This window comes from Anthonomus grandis, chromosome 12, assembly GCF_022605725.1.
Source record: "Anthonomus grandis grandis chromosome 12, icAntGran1.3, whole genome shotgun sequence".
NCBI classification, from domain to species: domain Eukaryota; kingdom Metazoa; phylum Arthropoda; class Insecta; order Coleoptera; family Curculionidae; genus Anthonomus; species Anthonomus grandis.
Genome location: NC_065557.1, coordinates 4651149 through 4665893, shown reverse-complemented (window position 1 = coordinate 4665893; position 14745 = coordinate 4651149). Strand labels below are relative to the sequence as shown.

General features: G+C 34.0%; 1 protein-coding gene across 1 annotated transcript; it reads right to left on the bottom strand.

Moving 5' to 3' along the window:
* Window positions 1-724: 724 nt before the first annotated feature.
* Window positions 725-12918, bottom strand: LOC126742936 (uncharacterized). The gene is made up of 11 exons (XM_050449818.1): window positions 12711-12918; window positions 12528-12657; window positions 12335-12476; window positions 12118-12284; window positions 11612-12062; window positions 11313-11559; window positions 4916-5048; window positions 4404-4589; window positions 4119-4342; window positions 1044-1264; window positions 725-991 (listed from the first exon to the last, which is right to left on the bottom strand). The coding sequence occupies exons 1-11, from the start codon at window positions 12785-12787 to the stop codon at window positions 759-761; spliced, it is 2211 nt and encodes a 736-aa protein (XP_050305775.1). The 5' UTR covers window positions 12788-12918; the 3' UTR covers window positions 725-758.
* Window positions 12919-14745: the final 1827 nt, after the last annotated feature.

Genomic DNA, 14745 nt, shown 5'->3' with positions numbered 1-14745 from the left:
AAATAAGGTTGAACGTCAAATCCAAGGTCACCGTTCGGTTCCTCGTTAAGACTTACCTAGGGTATGACCTTTATTTGTTTTCTTTTACCATTGAACTCGCGAGATTTTTAAGAAGTCATTATTTGACCTCTATTTGACCTCTCGGGATTACTTCAACGCAACTTACTTTACAAGATTTTTTCTAGCGCCCATATTTCCCAAGATTTTTGGGTGTGTCCATACTTTTGGGACACCCTGTATACTTTGGCCATGGCAAAAAAATAATTCAAACTTCCCGCCGGAATTTCCCCGTTCTGATTGGACGGATTTCAAAGACCCTAAAGCTCTGACCAATAGCGTTCTCCCGTTGAAGCATTAGGGGAACGTAGGGCAATTTTTTCAGATTTCACTTCAAATAAATTTTTTTTTTATTATAAGCATTTATTGAAATTTCATATAATAAAAAATCTACCCTCCCCAGCACCATAACCTCACTTTCAATGACCAGATTTACACTTTGAAACCCTTCCTTTAACTTCCATTACGGATTTTCTTTATTGAAGCACTTAAATAATAAATACCCAGGACTCCCCGTTAAAAAACAATTATTTCAAACTTTCCGCCGTTCTGATTGGCCGGATTTCAAAGACCCCCGTGCTCTGACCAATAGGGTACTCCCGTTTAAAAATTAGGGGAACGTAGAGCAAGTCACACCTTTTTTGAAATTCATTGAAACACTTCGATATTAAAGAAAACTTTTATTATAAAAAAAAAAAACACTACAAAAATCTCTTAAGTTTATTATGATAAAACTGAAAATTCTTCCCATCAACCAGCCTCTCCTCAGAAATGAAATCTTTCAATGGACTCTCCATGTAAACCTCCATGGCTTGTCTAGTAGCTTCGGCTGCAGCTAGGGTCCTATCAGCTTTAGATGAATACAAAATCGACTTCAAGCGTTCCAGAGCTGACTCCAAATAGCTATCTTGAAGCTGTAAACCTTCATAGGAATCTAAAAAAAACAGTCCATCATTTGTTGCAATTATTGCGGTTTCAACACTTACATTTCGCCCTGTATTGTTTGATGAACGGGTGGTTTGTTGGTCTGATGGACTTCAGAAGGTTCATCTTCTTTTTGGCTTTGATTAGTTTCAATAGGACCATTTCTGGGGCATCTAAGGGACTTTCCAGGATGTCTTGGAGGAGTTTTAGGTCTTTGTCGTCCAGGTTGGGGTCTTGTGGATAGTTGTCGGTGCAAATGTCTTTGTAATACACGTTTTGATCCCTAAAACGACGTGTTTTTAGGTTAATAACTAGTGTATGGTTTACGCGAAACTCATCTGCTTTCATATGAAACTAAAATCATTAAAATCCTTACAGGAGTTTTTAAGATATTTAGATTTTTGTAAAGCCTTTGACGGTATCAAGGTTTTTTCAATACTTTGGAAAACTGCTCTATAACTCTTAAACGGTTGTATTATCAAGGAAACTTGTAAGGAGCTTTTTGGTAAAGAAACTCATCAGCTTTCATATGAAACTAAAATCAGTACAATCCTTACAGGAGTTTTTAAGATATATGGATTTTTCTAAAGCTTCTGACAATATCAAAGTTTTTTTCAATACATTGGAAAACTGCTCCATAACTCCTAAACGATTGTATTAACAAAGAAACTTGTAGGGAGCTTTTTGGTAAAGTAACTCATCAGCTTTCATATAAAACTAAAATCAGGAAAATCCTGAAAGCGGTTTTCAAGATATATGGATTTTTCTAAAGCCTTGGATAATATCAAAGTTTTTTTCAATACTTTGGAAAACTGCTCCATAACTCCTCAACGGTTGTATTATCAAGGAAACTTGTGAGGAGCTTTTTGGTAAAGAAACTCATCAGCTTTCATATGAAACTACAATCATTAAAATCCTTACAGGAGTTTTTAAGATATTTAGATTTTTGTAAAGCCTTTGACGGTATCAAGGTTTTTTCAATACTTTGGAAAACTGCTCTATAACTCTTAAACGGTTGTATTATCAAGGAAACTTGTAAGGAGCTTTTTGGTAAAGAAACTCATCAGCTTTCATATGAAACTAAAATCAGTACAATCCTTACAGGAGTTTTTAAGATATATGGATTTTTCTAAAGCTTCTGACAATATCAAAGTTTTTTTCAATACATTGGAAAACTGCTCCATAACTCCTAAACGATTGTATTAACAAAGAAACTTGTAGGGAGCTTTTTGGTAAAGTAACTCATCAGCTTTCATATAAAACTAAAATCAGGAAAATCCTGAAAGCGGTTTTCAAGATATATGGATTTTTCTAAAGCCTTGGATAATATCAAAGTTTTTTTCAATACTTTGGAAAACTGCTCCATAACTCCTCAACGGTTGTATTATCAAGGAAACTTGTGAGGAGCTTTTTGGTAAAGAAACTCATCAGCTTTCATATGAAACTACAATCATTAAAATCCTTACAGGAGTTTTTAAGATATTTAGATTTTTGTAAAGCCTTTGACGGTATCATGGTTTTTTTCAATACATAGGAAAACTGCTCCATAACTCCTAAACGGTTGTATTAACAAAGAAACTTGTAAGGAACTTTTTGGTGAAAAAACTCATCAGCTTTCATAAGAAACTAAAATCAATAAAATCCTTACAGGAGTTTTCAAGATATATGGATTTTTCTAAAGCCTTTGACAATATCAAAGTTTTTTCAATACAATGGAAAACTGCTCTATAACTCCTAAACGGTTGCATTAACAAAGAAACTTGTAAGGAGCTTTTTGGTAAAGAAACTCATCAGCTTTTATATAAAACTAAATTCAATAAAATCGGTGCATGGGTTTTCAAAATATTTAGATTTTTGTAAAGCCTATGACAGTATCAAGGTTTTTTTCAATACATGGACAATTTTAATTTTTCTAATGTAAACCGACGACTTTCAAGGTGATTTAATTAACTCAAGGCTAAACGATTGATCGCTGTAACCTTAAGGTAAGCATCAAGGTCATCACTATTTACATCTTAACACCCCTAAAACTTTTCATTCAAAAACGTGCGATACTTTTTATTTAGACGAGGGATAACCTTGACACTGACCTTGCAGTTGACAATCCAGGTCAAACTTCAGATAAACGATAACGTGTCACGTTTAGATATATCAATGCAACAAGGTCAAGTGACTCTATGACCTCTAGAGGTTATTCCAGGGCTGTGTAAACTTAACCAAATAAGACCCAGATGGTATATTACGTCATTTAAAAAAAAAATACTTTGTTCCCTTACAACGCGTTGGATTCGCTATGTTAACGTGACTTCCTATGAAAAAAAATTATTTTAAACTTCCCGCTAAAATTTTATCGATTCTGATTGGTTGAATTTAAATGGCCCTAAGAGCTGACCAATAGGATTCTCTCGTTTAAAAATTGGTGGAACGTAGAGTAATTTCGTTTTTTTTTTCAGTTTGTTGTATTTTCGCCTCAAGTTTCACTGTTTTGAACTTGTGACTGTGACCTGAAGTTGTATCTGATCAATTTTTTTAATTATGTACATTTTTGCCAAACTTTTAGGAAATTTTGTTTTTTTTTTTCAAAATTTTGTACATATATTAAAAAACGCTGAAATAGGTGTCCAACCAAATTGTTCAAAGAATATGAGTACAAGGTCTCAAAATTGTATTTAGTGAATTTTTTGGCTTATGAACATTTTCTCAAATTTTATGTACATATGTTTGCACTACCATTTTATTTATACATATGATGAAACCTTGCAAAAAGAATACCTTACCTAAAAGGTACCTTACAATTATGGACTATTTGGATCCAAAAATTTGGAAAAAACAAAATGGCGTCGTATTGATAGGTAAACCTTCAAAAAGTCGTCACTTTGTTGTAGATCAGAGCAGTGACAGTAAGTCATCATTCTCTTTTCAAGAATGGCAATGTCAAGATGGCGCCTGACCGCCATTTTGAATATTTTATTAATTAACGAAGGCGTAATTTACACATATAATTATCAATAATTAAACATTCAATAACTTTAATACAATAGCAGTAAAGTGAGGCACATAATTCCAGTTCTATTGGTTCGATTTAGGTCATTTTTTCCTCCAAAAATCCCATTTAACAGTCACTTTATAATACGTACGTATGAATGCACCTCCTCTGAGCCTCCATAGGAAACTCCTCAAAAGTGGCAATTTCCTTACTAAAAATCCCCCCGCGTAGCAACGGATCCGCCCACGTCACATCGTACTGCAACATTTGCACCTGATAAATCTGATTTTGAACCGCCCGTCTGGTTTTCTCCATCGTTTTATGGGTGTTTCGTAGATGATTAATTAGTTGTTGGATATCGAGCAATTTGGCCTCCTAAAATCCGTTTAATATTTAGCATTTTACCGGTATATGAGCCAAATGGAGGAGGACGTACAATACGTTTTTTCACTTTAAAAATGTTGACGACGGTGTCAGTATCTTCATCTTCTTGCAGTTGAAGTTTGCACTGGTTCAGTTGTTTTTTTATGGCGGAAATTGTCGCATCTATAGTGACCTCTTTTAAAGTGCCTTCGAGCCAATCTTGGATGGCGCAGATGTTTTCCCTTGATTTTGCCGAACTCTAAGTAGAATAATTTAATTTTTCAACACTCTAAATAGCTTCAAAGATCAAAAGAATTCGATACCATTAACAAGGAGAAAGAGAATTACAGAGAGTTACCAGACAAAGAAGGTGAAATATGTTTACATTTGAGGGAGAAAGAGAGACAGGCGTGATTTGATGGTTACTTTCAGACTAAATAGAGGATGTATTTTAAGGGTAATTGCTTAGGAATACTCCTTGACACAAAGCAGTACTTCAACTGTGTGCAAGAAAAGAAACATGTCCTAGTGAAGTGTGAAAACCTTTCAGGCATTTTTATGAGTTAATTATGTCAATTTACTTACCAACAGTTGTAGCTTCTTCCTGGCGATTTTCACCACTAATTCCTTCAAAACGCGCCTCTGCTGAATGATATTCAGCTCGGTCTGTACGTGTATCAGTTCCAGTTTACACATGTCAACTGCGTTCAACTTTTTCCTAAAGTGTAATTTTCCAATGAATAAATAAGTATTTTATAAAATGCCTTAGTAGAACAATCTATAACGAACAATCCACCTTGTAGTAGTTTTTTTTGGTGTTCTTCTTTGTTCAAAAAGTGATATAACTGTTTTTTTTATCAAAGTCTGAATTTTCCATCCTTGCAATATTCATTTTCAATAACCCTAACAGAAGCATTGTTACAACTTGGAAAGTAGAAAGAGTTAAATATTCCATGTCGGTAATTGGATTTAGAGAAAGTTACGCTAAAGATTACATTACAGTATTTCCTTGCAGAGGATTGCAGAAAATATTCATAATTCGGCTCGTTAAATAAATCAGAACCTCCTATAGTAAGTCAAAGTCAAATAAACTTAAAAATGGTCCAAGAATATATATCCAAGAGTCTATAGTGTAGTAACTTTTTACAACTAACATCTTTCACACCTGTCTCCTAAATAACTTATAAGAAAGTGTCTTAAGAAGAGGCCGTTGAAGAGGGTTAAACATTTTCTTACTTTCGTAAAAAATTGATTTTTTGGTTAAGGAAGATGTAGGAATTGGTAAATTTATATTATATAAGGAGCGAGTGTTATTTACACTTTCTGATTGGATAACTTGATGCTAATAAATAATAATAAATGCGGCACGTCGAATTCAGAAGCTTTACTAGCTTTATCAGGTTCTTCATTTGAATCCATTCATGATTCATCGTTCATGCATTTTGCAAAATCAATTGCATCAGCATTAAATGGGAACGGCCCACATTTTCTAAACCCATTTTTGATTGTTTCTGCGGAGATGTCAGCCACTGCAACATTCAGCAAAGATGGAAAGACATGCCTTTGTAACTGGACTGTTATAGTTTGAAGAAAACCACCTATTTTTAAATTATATGCATAGTATATTATATTCGTTTAGATTTGGGATTCAGCATGTCGCGTCGTCTTTTGTCGAAAATCTTTTTAATTATTTTTATTGCATAACGACAGCCCTATTCATGCGCCGAGGGTTGTTTGTGTTAGCATTTCTGGGCGTTGCCCTTCGGAGATGTTTCGGTCGCGTGGCGAGGAAATGGCGGAAAGTAAAACCCAGCCATCGAGGATACTAAGTACTTTAAAAAAAATTATTGAATCGTATTTAGTTTGTGTTGAAGTGGATTTCTGAAGATTTTCTACAGGTTAGTAAATTTAAAACTTATTAGTTTGTTTTTTATTGACAATGTGTAAATATATTTTTATTAATGTTTATAAATTTAATATTTTACGTAAATAGGAGAAAATAACTTATGCATGTATTTATCTAAAATTGTTTCATGCTGAAGAGAAAATTTATATTTAAAGTAATCGACTAAGAATTTTGAGTATATTTTCGAAATTAGTTTTTTTTTTTATTGTTTGTGTGTTTCAAAAGTAAGCTAGAGCCTAAATCTAACTAACATTTCGTGACTGGGTGAATATTCAGGCGTAAATCATACCACAGATAAATACATATATGTTTCGTGAATTTGTCCGTCTATCTGTGATAATACCTAGAATATTCAACTCATAGCTGGGTAGCCTCCCGTATGAGTACCTTCTAGTGATGGCTGGATAACTAACCCAACTCTCTTCAGTTTGAAATGAATAGTATGTATGAGGAATTAGAAAGGAACAGTAAATAAATTATCTTTATTTTTTTTGTAACCGAAGGAAGAACTTATTACTCAGCATGATTCGATTTTTAGGGAATTGAGATCGAGGGTTCCTCTGCCGTGCTTTTTTCCCTCGTCAATTCCAGGCCGAGTACGGAATTATTTTTCTACATAAATAAACTGAGTAGGTGTATTATCAAGACTGCATTTTTTTAATACCATCCTAATAATTCAAATTTCCCTAATTTTATCTTGTCAAGCGCATCCGAGGTAAGTAAAAGAGAGAGTGATTCTGTTACAAAACACAACGTAGGGAGGGTATTGGTTTCTTATTTATTTATTTTTTTCTCGTTCGATCTTTTCTTATTTATTAAAAAAAACTTATCACATCCATTCTTTATGGACGAACCTGGGTTTGTTATACTACAAGTTTTTTCGTTTCCAGCTAATAACAGTATTTTTACAATTATTTTTTAAAGGCCCAAATAAGGAGACATCTGCCGGCTGTAAAATGGGAGTTGCATTAGGGTATAAAGCAAATAACAAAATACCATTATCTTTACAGAATTTGGAAAGGTTATAAGTAAAGTGCGATTTGTGACCATCAACTAGATAGAATACTGGTAATTTAACCCCCATTTCTTTTACTTTTGGTAACAAATTGTTACATACATAATTGTGAAACGTCTTGGAAGTCATCCAACCTTTTTTTGACCGTCCAATTATCCAGTCCGGTGGTGTGTTGCGACAAACTTCGGCCGGTATCCTTTCATAAGGAAGAACCAACATTGGGGGATAAAGGTTACCATCTGCTAATATAGTAAAAATTATTATTATTATTATGTTGACAATAGCAGGCGGTGAGACCGATGAAGCTATTGTTTCTTCCGTATGTTTCAGGCTTGAGTAGGTGGACCTGCGCACATGCAGTAGTGGATCATTCTCTCCGAATTTTGTCCCAGCTCAACATCGACGCGATTCTTGAAGATATTCGTATTTGGGGCCGTCACCGTTTCCTAATTTGACGAGTTCCACAAGTGCACCGCACGATTTGTTACAAAATTTTTTCTGGGAAGTTTTGCCGTTCTTTCTTTTTCAAGCTTCCTTGTATGTCCTCGGAGATGATGGTTTTTGCTATAGTGGAAAAGGTTCGCCAAATTGCACTGGTAATAACCACTGGTAATCTTGTAGGTTTCGATGAGATCGCCTCTATGTCTTCGCTCTCTGAGAGTGGTCAAACCAAACCTGATTAATCGTTCTAGATATAGGCACCTCGCTTAATTCGTAAGGGATTTTTGTTGATGTAAAAAGCACTGGGCCAACTACCGATCCCTGGATAACGCCGCTGCTCACTCGATGTGGACTGGACAGCTCCCCATTGACTATAACCTGATAGAATCTCTCATTCAGTAATGCCTTGATCAGATCAAGCAGCTTTCCTCTGACTCCAAAATGACAACAAGTGATATGTACAACCTTTTGCAAGTTTCAACCAACAGATCCTTACAATTGCGCAGAAACCAAGGACCTTAGATGCTTTAGTTATAATAGGATTTACATGGGTATTAAAATTCAATTGTTCATCAAAAAAGATACCAAGGTCCTTTACTACTTCAGTGATCACCCTATAAAACTTTAAATCATCGGCAAATAACAACAAATTACTATTTTGAAAGCAAACCAAAATATCATTAATGAAAATATTGAACAACAGGGGAGAACAATGACCACCCTGTGGAACCCCAGAGGTCACACTGATAAGATGCGACCTAGCATCCCCAATTTGTACCTGTTGAAATCTGTCAGACAGAAAACTTGCAAACCAGGCCACCAAACAATCTGAAAAACCAAAAAGTCTCAATTTTTCTAGTAATAAGCTATGGTTGACACTGTCAAATGCCTTGGAAAAGTCTGTATATATTACATCCACTTGTTCACCCCTCTCCAAAGCATTTAACAGAGCACCCTGATACAGCAACAAGTTTGTAATAGCAGACTTGCCACGACTGAAGCCATGCTGTTCACTTAAGAGAAGTTCTTTGCAATAAAAATTAATTTGGTCATAAATAAGACTGTCTAGAAGTTTTGGGATGGCAGACTGTACACACACACTCCTGTAATTGATCATTTCATTAGCAGCACCACATTTAAATATAGGCGTAATAAAACTGAGTTTCCACTGGGATGGAAAAACTGTCAAGTCTAAAGACCTACTGAATAAAATAAAGAGGGGATAAGAGAGGACACATACACATTTTCTCAAAAAATAATTGGGTATACCATAAGGACCAGCACTAAGTTTAAGGGGTAATCGAAAGATCTTATCAAAAATTAATCCAATAGATAATTTAGGATTTGGAGTAGTCATGTTTAAACCAGCCTGCCGAGAAGGTAAGACATTATTATCTCCATTATAGACAGTAGAAAAAAACCTGGCAAACCCCTCTGCAATTTGTTCACAACCTGCAAACTCCCCATCATTATAGGTCATCAAATCAGGAAGCCTATTCGTTGCTCTCCTGTTATTAAACTTATACCAAAAACTTTTGGGGTTCAGCGCATCATCAATATTAATTACATTCAAAACATGGTCCTAATCAACTCCACACAAATAACTATTACCACCCAAATAATTTGCATTTCTAAAGTCATAGAAGAACTGTACAAAATTTAAAGTTTTTTCTTTACCATTGTTAAAAGTTAATTCAAAATGATAAGGCTTATGATAGACAGATTCATCAAAAACACACACTCACCACTAGATCATTCCTATTTGTAAAAGTGAAATCAAGAAAGGTATTTCTATCATTTGGCACAAAATTCCTTTAAAAAAAGGTAAGGTAAGAATAAAACTCCCCAAGTATTAATCCACATGAGTTAGGTGGGCATCTAACAACAGTTCCAAACTCATCATTTTCACAAAGAGCATCCGGAACATTAAAATCACCAAAAATAATAAAGTCAGAGTTTGAAAATTGTTGCCTGAGAATATCAACTGACTGACAATGTCCTTCATAACAATCCGTATTAGACCCAGGTGGGATATACACCTCTCCAATTACAAAATTACTCCCGCCCACATTACAAGCTAAAAACAATTGCTCAACTGAATTGTACTGTAATCTAAGTTGTTTGGCATTTATAAAGTCTCTAATGTAAATTAATACACCTCCACCTCTGCGTTTATTACTTGTAAGAGACGATCTATCACAGCGAAACAGTTTGAAAGATTTCACAGCCAATTCAGCATCCGAAAAATTATCAGAGAGCCAACTCTCAACAAATATTAAGATATCATAGTTAGAACATATAATATTATTATGTAATTCCTGAAGTTTAGTATGTAAGCCACCTACATTAAAACAAAAAACTTGTAATGGGGCTACTTCAAGTTTTTTCGATGATGCTGAGCATGTCTGTTAGTTGTGATATAAGGCATATTGTTTCTGTATCTGATTGTTAAGTTTTCTTCGCCAGAAGCAATGAATTTCCTTATTTTACGTAAAATTCCAGTAGTTGACCAGTCTTTTTTTCTATATTTAATAATAATAATAATAAAAAATAAAACTATACACATATAGAGCTAATCACTAATCTTTACTGAGAGTGGTAATACTAAAAATGTTTTTACACCTAGCGTGATGGCGAAGATATGAAGAGATTTTAAGGTCAGTGTCTACTTACCTTCCTCCTTATTTAAGTCAGAAAATCCACACGCGCGAAACACCTTTACTTTGTAAAATTATAAACACACTAGAAACTGGTCACTGCTAGAAAATTGCGGCTGGCAATAAGAGTTGTATGATTGGCCGTTCTATTAGACCAATCAAAATGGATAAAAAGAACGGCGTTTTCTTATTTTAGGCGGTAAATTATAAAAACGGTCAAGCACTGACTTCTGGTCAATCACTGGCAATTAACCCTAATCACCTTCCTGCAGATATCAAAGAGATTCATAATAAAAAGCTCTTTCGAAAAAATGTAAAAGGATTACTTTTGCAACACAAAAGGCTACTCTGAAATAGGAGACTTTTTAGCACAGAGATTTTAAAGGTACTGTGTCCTTTTTTAACATTCTTTAATGATAAAGTTTTATCGATGTATATGTAAATTTCAGTTTTTTTCTTACAACAACAACATAATTTATTCAATTTATCTTATTATCTTATTTATTTAACATAAGAAATACATGCTTAATACAATAAAGTACACCTAGGTGCAAGCACCTATATGTGTATAACTTAAAATTAATTATATTTACTAGGGGCCCCCATACCACTAATTTACATAAACCTGAGAGTAGTGCATTTAAAATACAGGTAAAACAACTATAAGACACAAATATTAAAAATTTCAGAAGAAGAGGAAAACGTTAATAGTTATTTATAGAAGGTCAAGTAAAGTAAGTAGGGTAAGTTTGACTTTTAATATTGTAATTTGTTTATTTGCATTATGTGTTAAATCTAGTTTTATTCTATTCTTACTATATTATGGATTGTTAATTTTTTGTTTTTTTTTAAATCTTTGTCAACAAGATTTCTTATGACAATAAAGCCTATATTGATTAATAAAGTGAGCTTTGCAAGACTCATGATACTAACAAAGACAAAAATGCAAAAGTTTTTACTCACCTGGACCCCTCGTTGACCGAAATCCCTCTACTAAACTCCTCCACAACATTCCCAAAACTCTGTTGCAACACTTCGCTTATTAAAACCCGATTATTATTGGCCAGCAGTTCCCTCACTGTGGCCCCAATCAATTTCTCATCAAGCAATAAATCATTTTTCAATATTTTCGTGACATTTTGGCTTTTACTGTTAAATAATATTGAGTTATCTACTAGACTAGAGCAATCATTTCGAGGTAAGTCGTGATCTACAAAAAAACTGGTAAAACTAATAAAAGGTTAAAGAGTAGATGTACTTACTAGGACTGCACAAAAAAACCTCATCGCTCCTATCGTCGTCTTCGAAGAATGAATTGGGCAGGAGTCCCAATGATTCCTTTTTTTTCGGTTTACTTGCAGCCTTGGAAATAGGACTTCTAAACTCCGATGTTAAATTTGAACTTAAAGGTCTCACTCCCAACTGTTCATCAGAGTCATTCTTCTCATCACCTTCCGTTATCACATTAATCGTAGGGAGTTCTAGGGCCCTCCTGGTTTCTTTTTGCTTGCTTCCTTGGGTCAAACACAAACGGGTGATTTCTTCATTGTCCCGTTGCTCTTGCAAGGATAAGTAGTTGGCCACGGAATGGTTTAAGGGGTCCCGTTTCTTCTTTTTTATTGTCGTATACACAATTTCATTTTGTTCCGTGTTTGTGTGCATGCTGGTTTTGACTTGCTGGCTGACTTTCTCTACTAAATGTTCCAGCGACTCCTATAATTTAATAAACAAACAAACAAGTTTGAAAAATTGTTTTGTTATTAATTACCCTAATAGATTTTTTATTACAGCTCTTGACAGTTTCACATTTCACTTCTCTTAAAGTCTCTTGTATTTGTGAGTGTTGGGTCTCTAAAAGTTTCTTTTTGCCTTCAAGCAAATACCACTTTTGCTCATTTTCTTTGATTCTTTTCCTAAGCAAATCTACTGAGATTTCTACAAGGGTTTTATCATAATTTACTCCTTAACTATTAATAAGTTATTACCTTTGATTTTGGAAACCTGAGCCAATCGGTCTGCCTTACATTGTTTGTTTCTAACACTCTCTTTTAAGGCAGCAAGTTTCTCTTCTAAAGCTAATTTCTTTTTGTACTCTTCCACTTCTTTCAACTTATACAAGAAATCTCCCTAAAAATGTTCTATAATAAGCATTTTAATGAAAAGTCTCTAAACTTATACCTGCTCCTCCAAAGACTTTTCTCTTAACCTATAATTGATTATGGTACTTTTGATATGCTCGACCTCTTGTTTGGGGCGCACATTTTGCACCACTTGTTCCCATATGAATTTAGTTGACTCATTGCAAATACTAGGGGAAGAATAAATGAAAAATAAACAGGAAGGTGCAAAAAGACAACATACCTATCGAGATTTTCAGGAACAGGGCCGGTGTACCCCATCTTCCGTGACCATTCTTTTAGCTTCGCTTGCATCTCCATCTTGCCCCAACTAAATTAGAGCCAAAGATTTCGCTTTAAATTAAAAAATTGTTCAGTTTTGACCGTAATCAAGTTAAATATTTATTTTTTTACATTTTCAAATTAACGATAAACAATGTCAAATATTGACGTTTAATGACAGACCGGAGGATTTCAATGATGCCAACGGAAGAAATATTAAAAAAAAATTAAAGTGGTTTATTTTAAATTTCCCGCTTAAATTTCAACTCTCTTGATTGGGCCGAACTTTGTGACCCTATCGGTCGACCAATCAGAACGCGTGGTTTGTTGAACCCAAGCCAACTACGCTCGGCGCCATGTTTTACACCGTTAAGAAACAGGGGAACCTAGAGTGATTGGATAATTACAGTGAAGCTGATTACCACGTTTACACGTATGCTTGATACGTGTAGGGCGCTAATATAAATACAGTTTGGCTTGTTGCATTTAGGTCTTAGAAGAAGTTGTTGCTAACTTAGAAATTATCATATAGCCTATAGAATAAACAGAGTCTCCCAAATTGGAGATATGGACATCTCGAAAACATAATTTATTTATTTAATAAATAGTTTTCGTTTCGTTACTGTGACAGTCCTGACAATTAATGTGTGGTATATCAGGTGTAGAGCGAATAACACCTTTTGTACCTATATATACCTGTGTTTATGATAAGATGTTTATTGGTGGTAATACTACATAAGAGAGTTTACGCAAGTCAATATTAGCCTTAAACGATCAATATTACACATTAATTCGCAAGATCTACTGATTTAATTTTCTTCTAAACTCATTAAAAGGCAACATGTTAAGGTGAAGTGGCAATTTATTGTAGAACAGTGGCAAATAGATAGTTAAATCACAAAAAGTGACCCCAGTAAACTCACTATTTTTTATGCCATCATTTATTAAATCCATCAATTGATTAATTGCCAGTGCAGTAGATTTTAATCATTTCTAAACCCAAACTGCTTAGTACTAAAAGGATTATTAAATTTAAAAAATCTATTTTCTAGAATTTTTTGAAAAAATTAGCACAATAATTGATGGTCTTAATTAATTAGGCCCTTCCTTGTATACAGGTACAACTCTGGAAATTTTGAGCACACTGGAATAAATTAATTCCTTAATACACATGTTAAGAAGTTTTACTAAAGGATACACACAGTATGTTTAATACTGTGTTTAATAATAAGACTCACAGTATGTTTAATTAGTGGTATATATATATAGCATGCAATTAATATTTTTCTTTCTTCCTTTTAAATCATTCAGATGTACGTCTACACGAATACCTTAATACGAACTCAAGTGGAAAAAATATATCTCAAACGTTTTAAACCAAACGAAAATAAAGAAGAGTTTAATGACAAAATTACAAACAGATAAAAAACTTAAACCAAAAGAACATTATATCATCGGCGCCATTTTTTAAATACCGCAAACTTTATACATCTAAATTTTGCGGCGCCATCTCTTACTAAATAACGTGAAGCCCCGCCTCTTTTAACTCGAAAAACCTGAAAAATAAAAAATCTCTTTGTAAGAAATTTAGAAAAAAGATGGGAAATCAGTGGAAATCAAATTCGTGTAATGAAATGAAAAATTACTTAAAACCTTTATTCCAATGCCTAGAAAACATGACATTAACATCTATATGTTAAAAAGTCGATGGTTCTTTTACAGTGAGCCCCGCCCCATTTTGCCTCCTGTATTGAATCTGATTTCAATATTATATAAGCGTATCATGCATTCGTGTAAACGTAGTGATCACAATCATGCATTTATTGTATATCGTATAAACAAAAATGCACTAAGAACTACTTGGAACAAGTAAAAAAATCACTTCAACTGCCTTGACTAAATAAATGTTTACTTTTAAATCCTGAAATTCCAATTACATTAATAATTCTCAAAACCTAGCGTCTAGAAACGTTTGGGGTACGGCATATAAACGTACT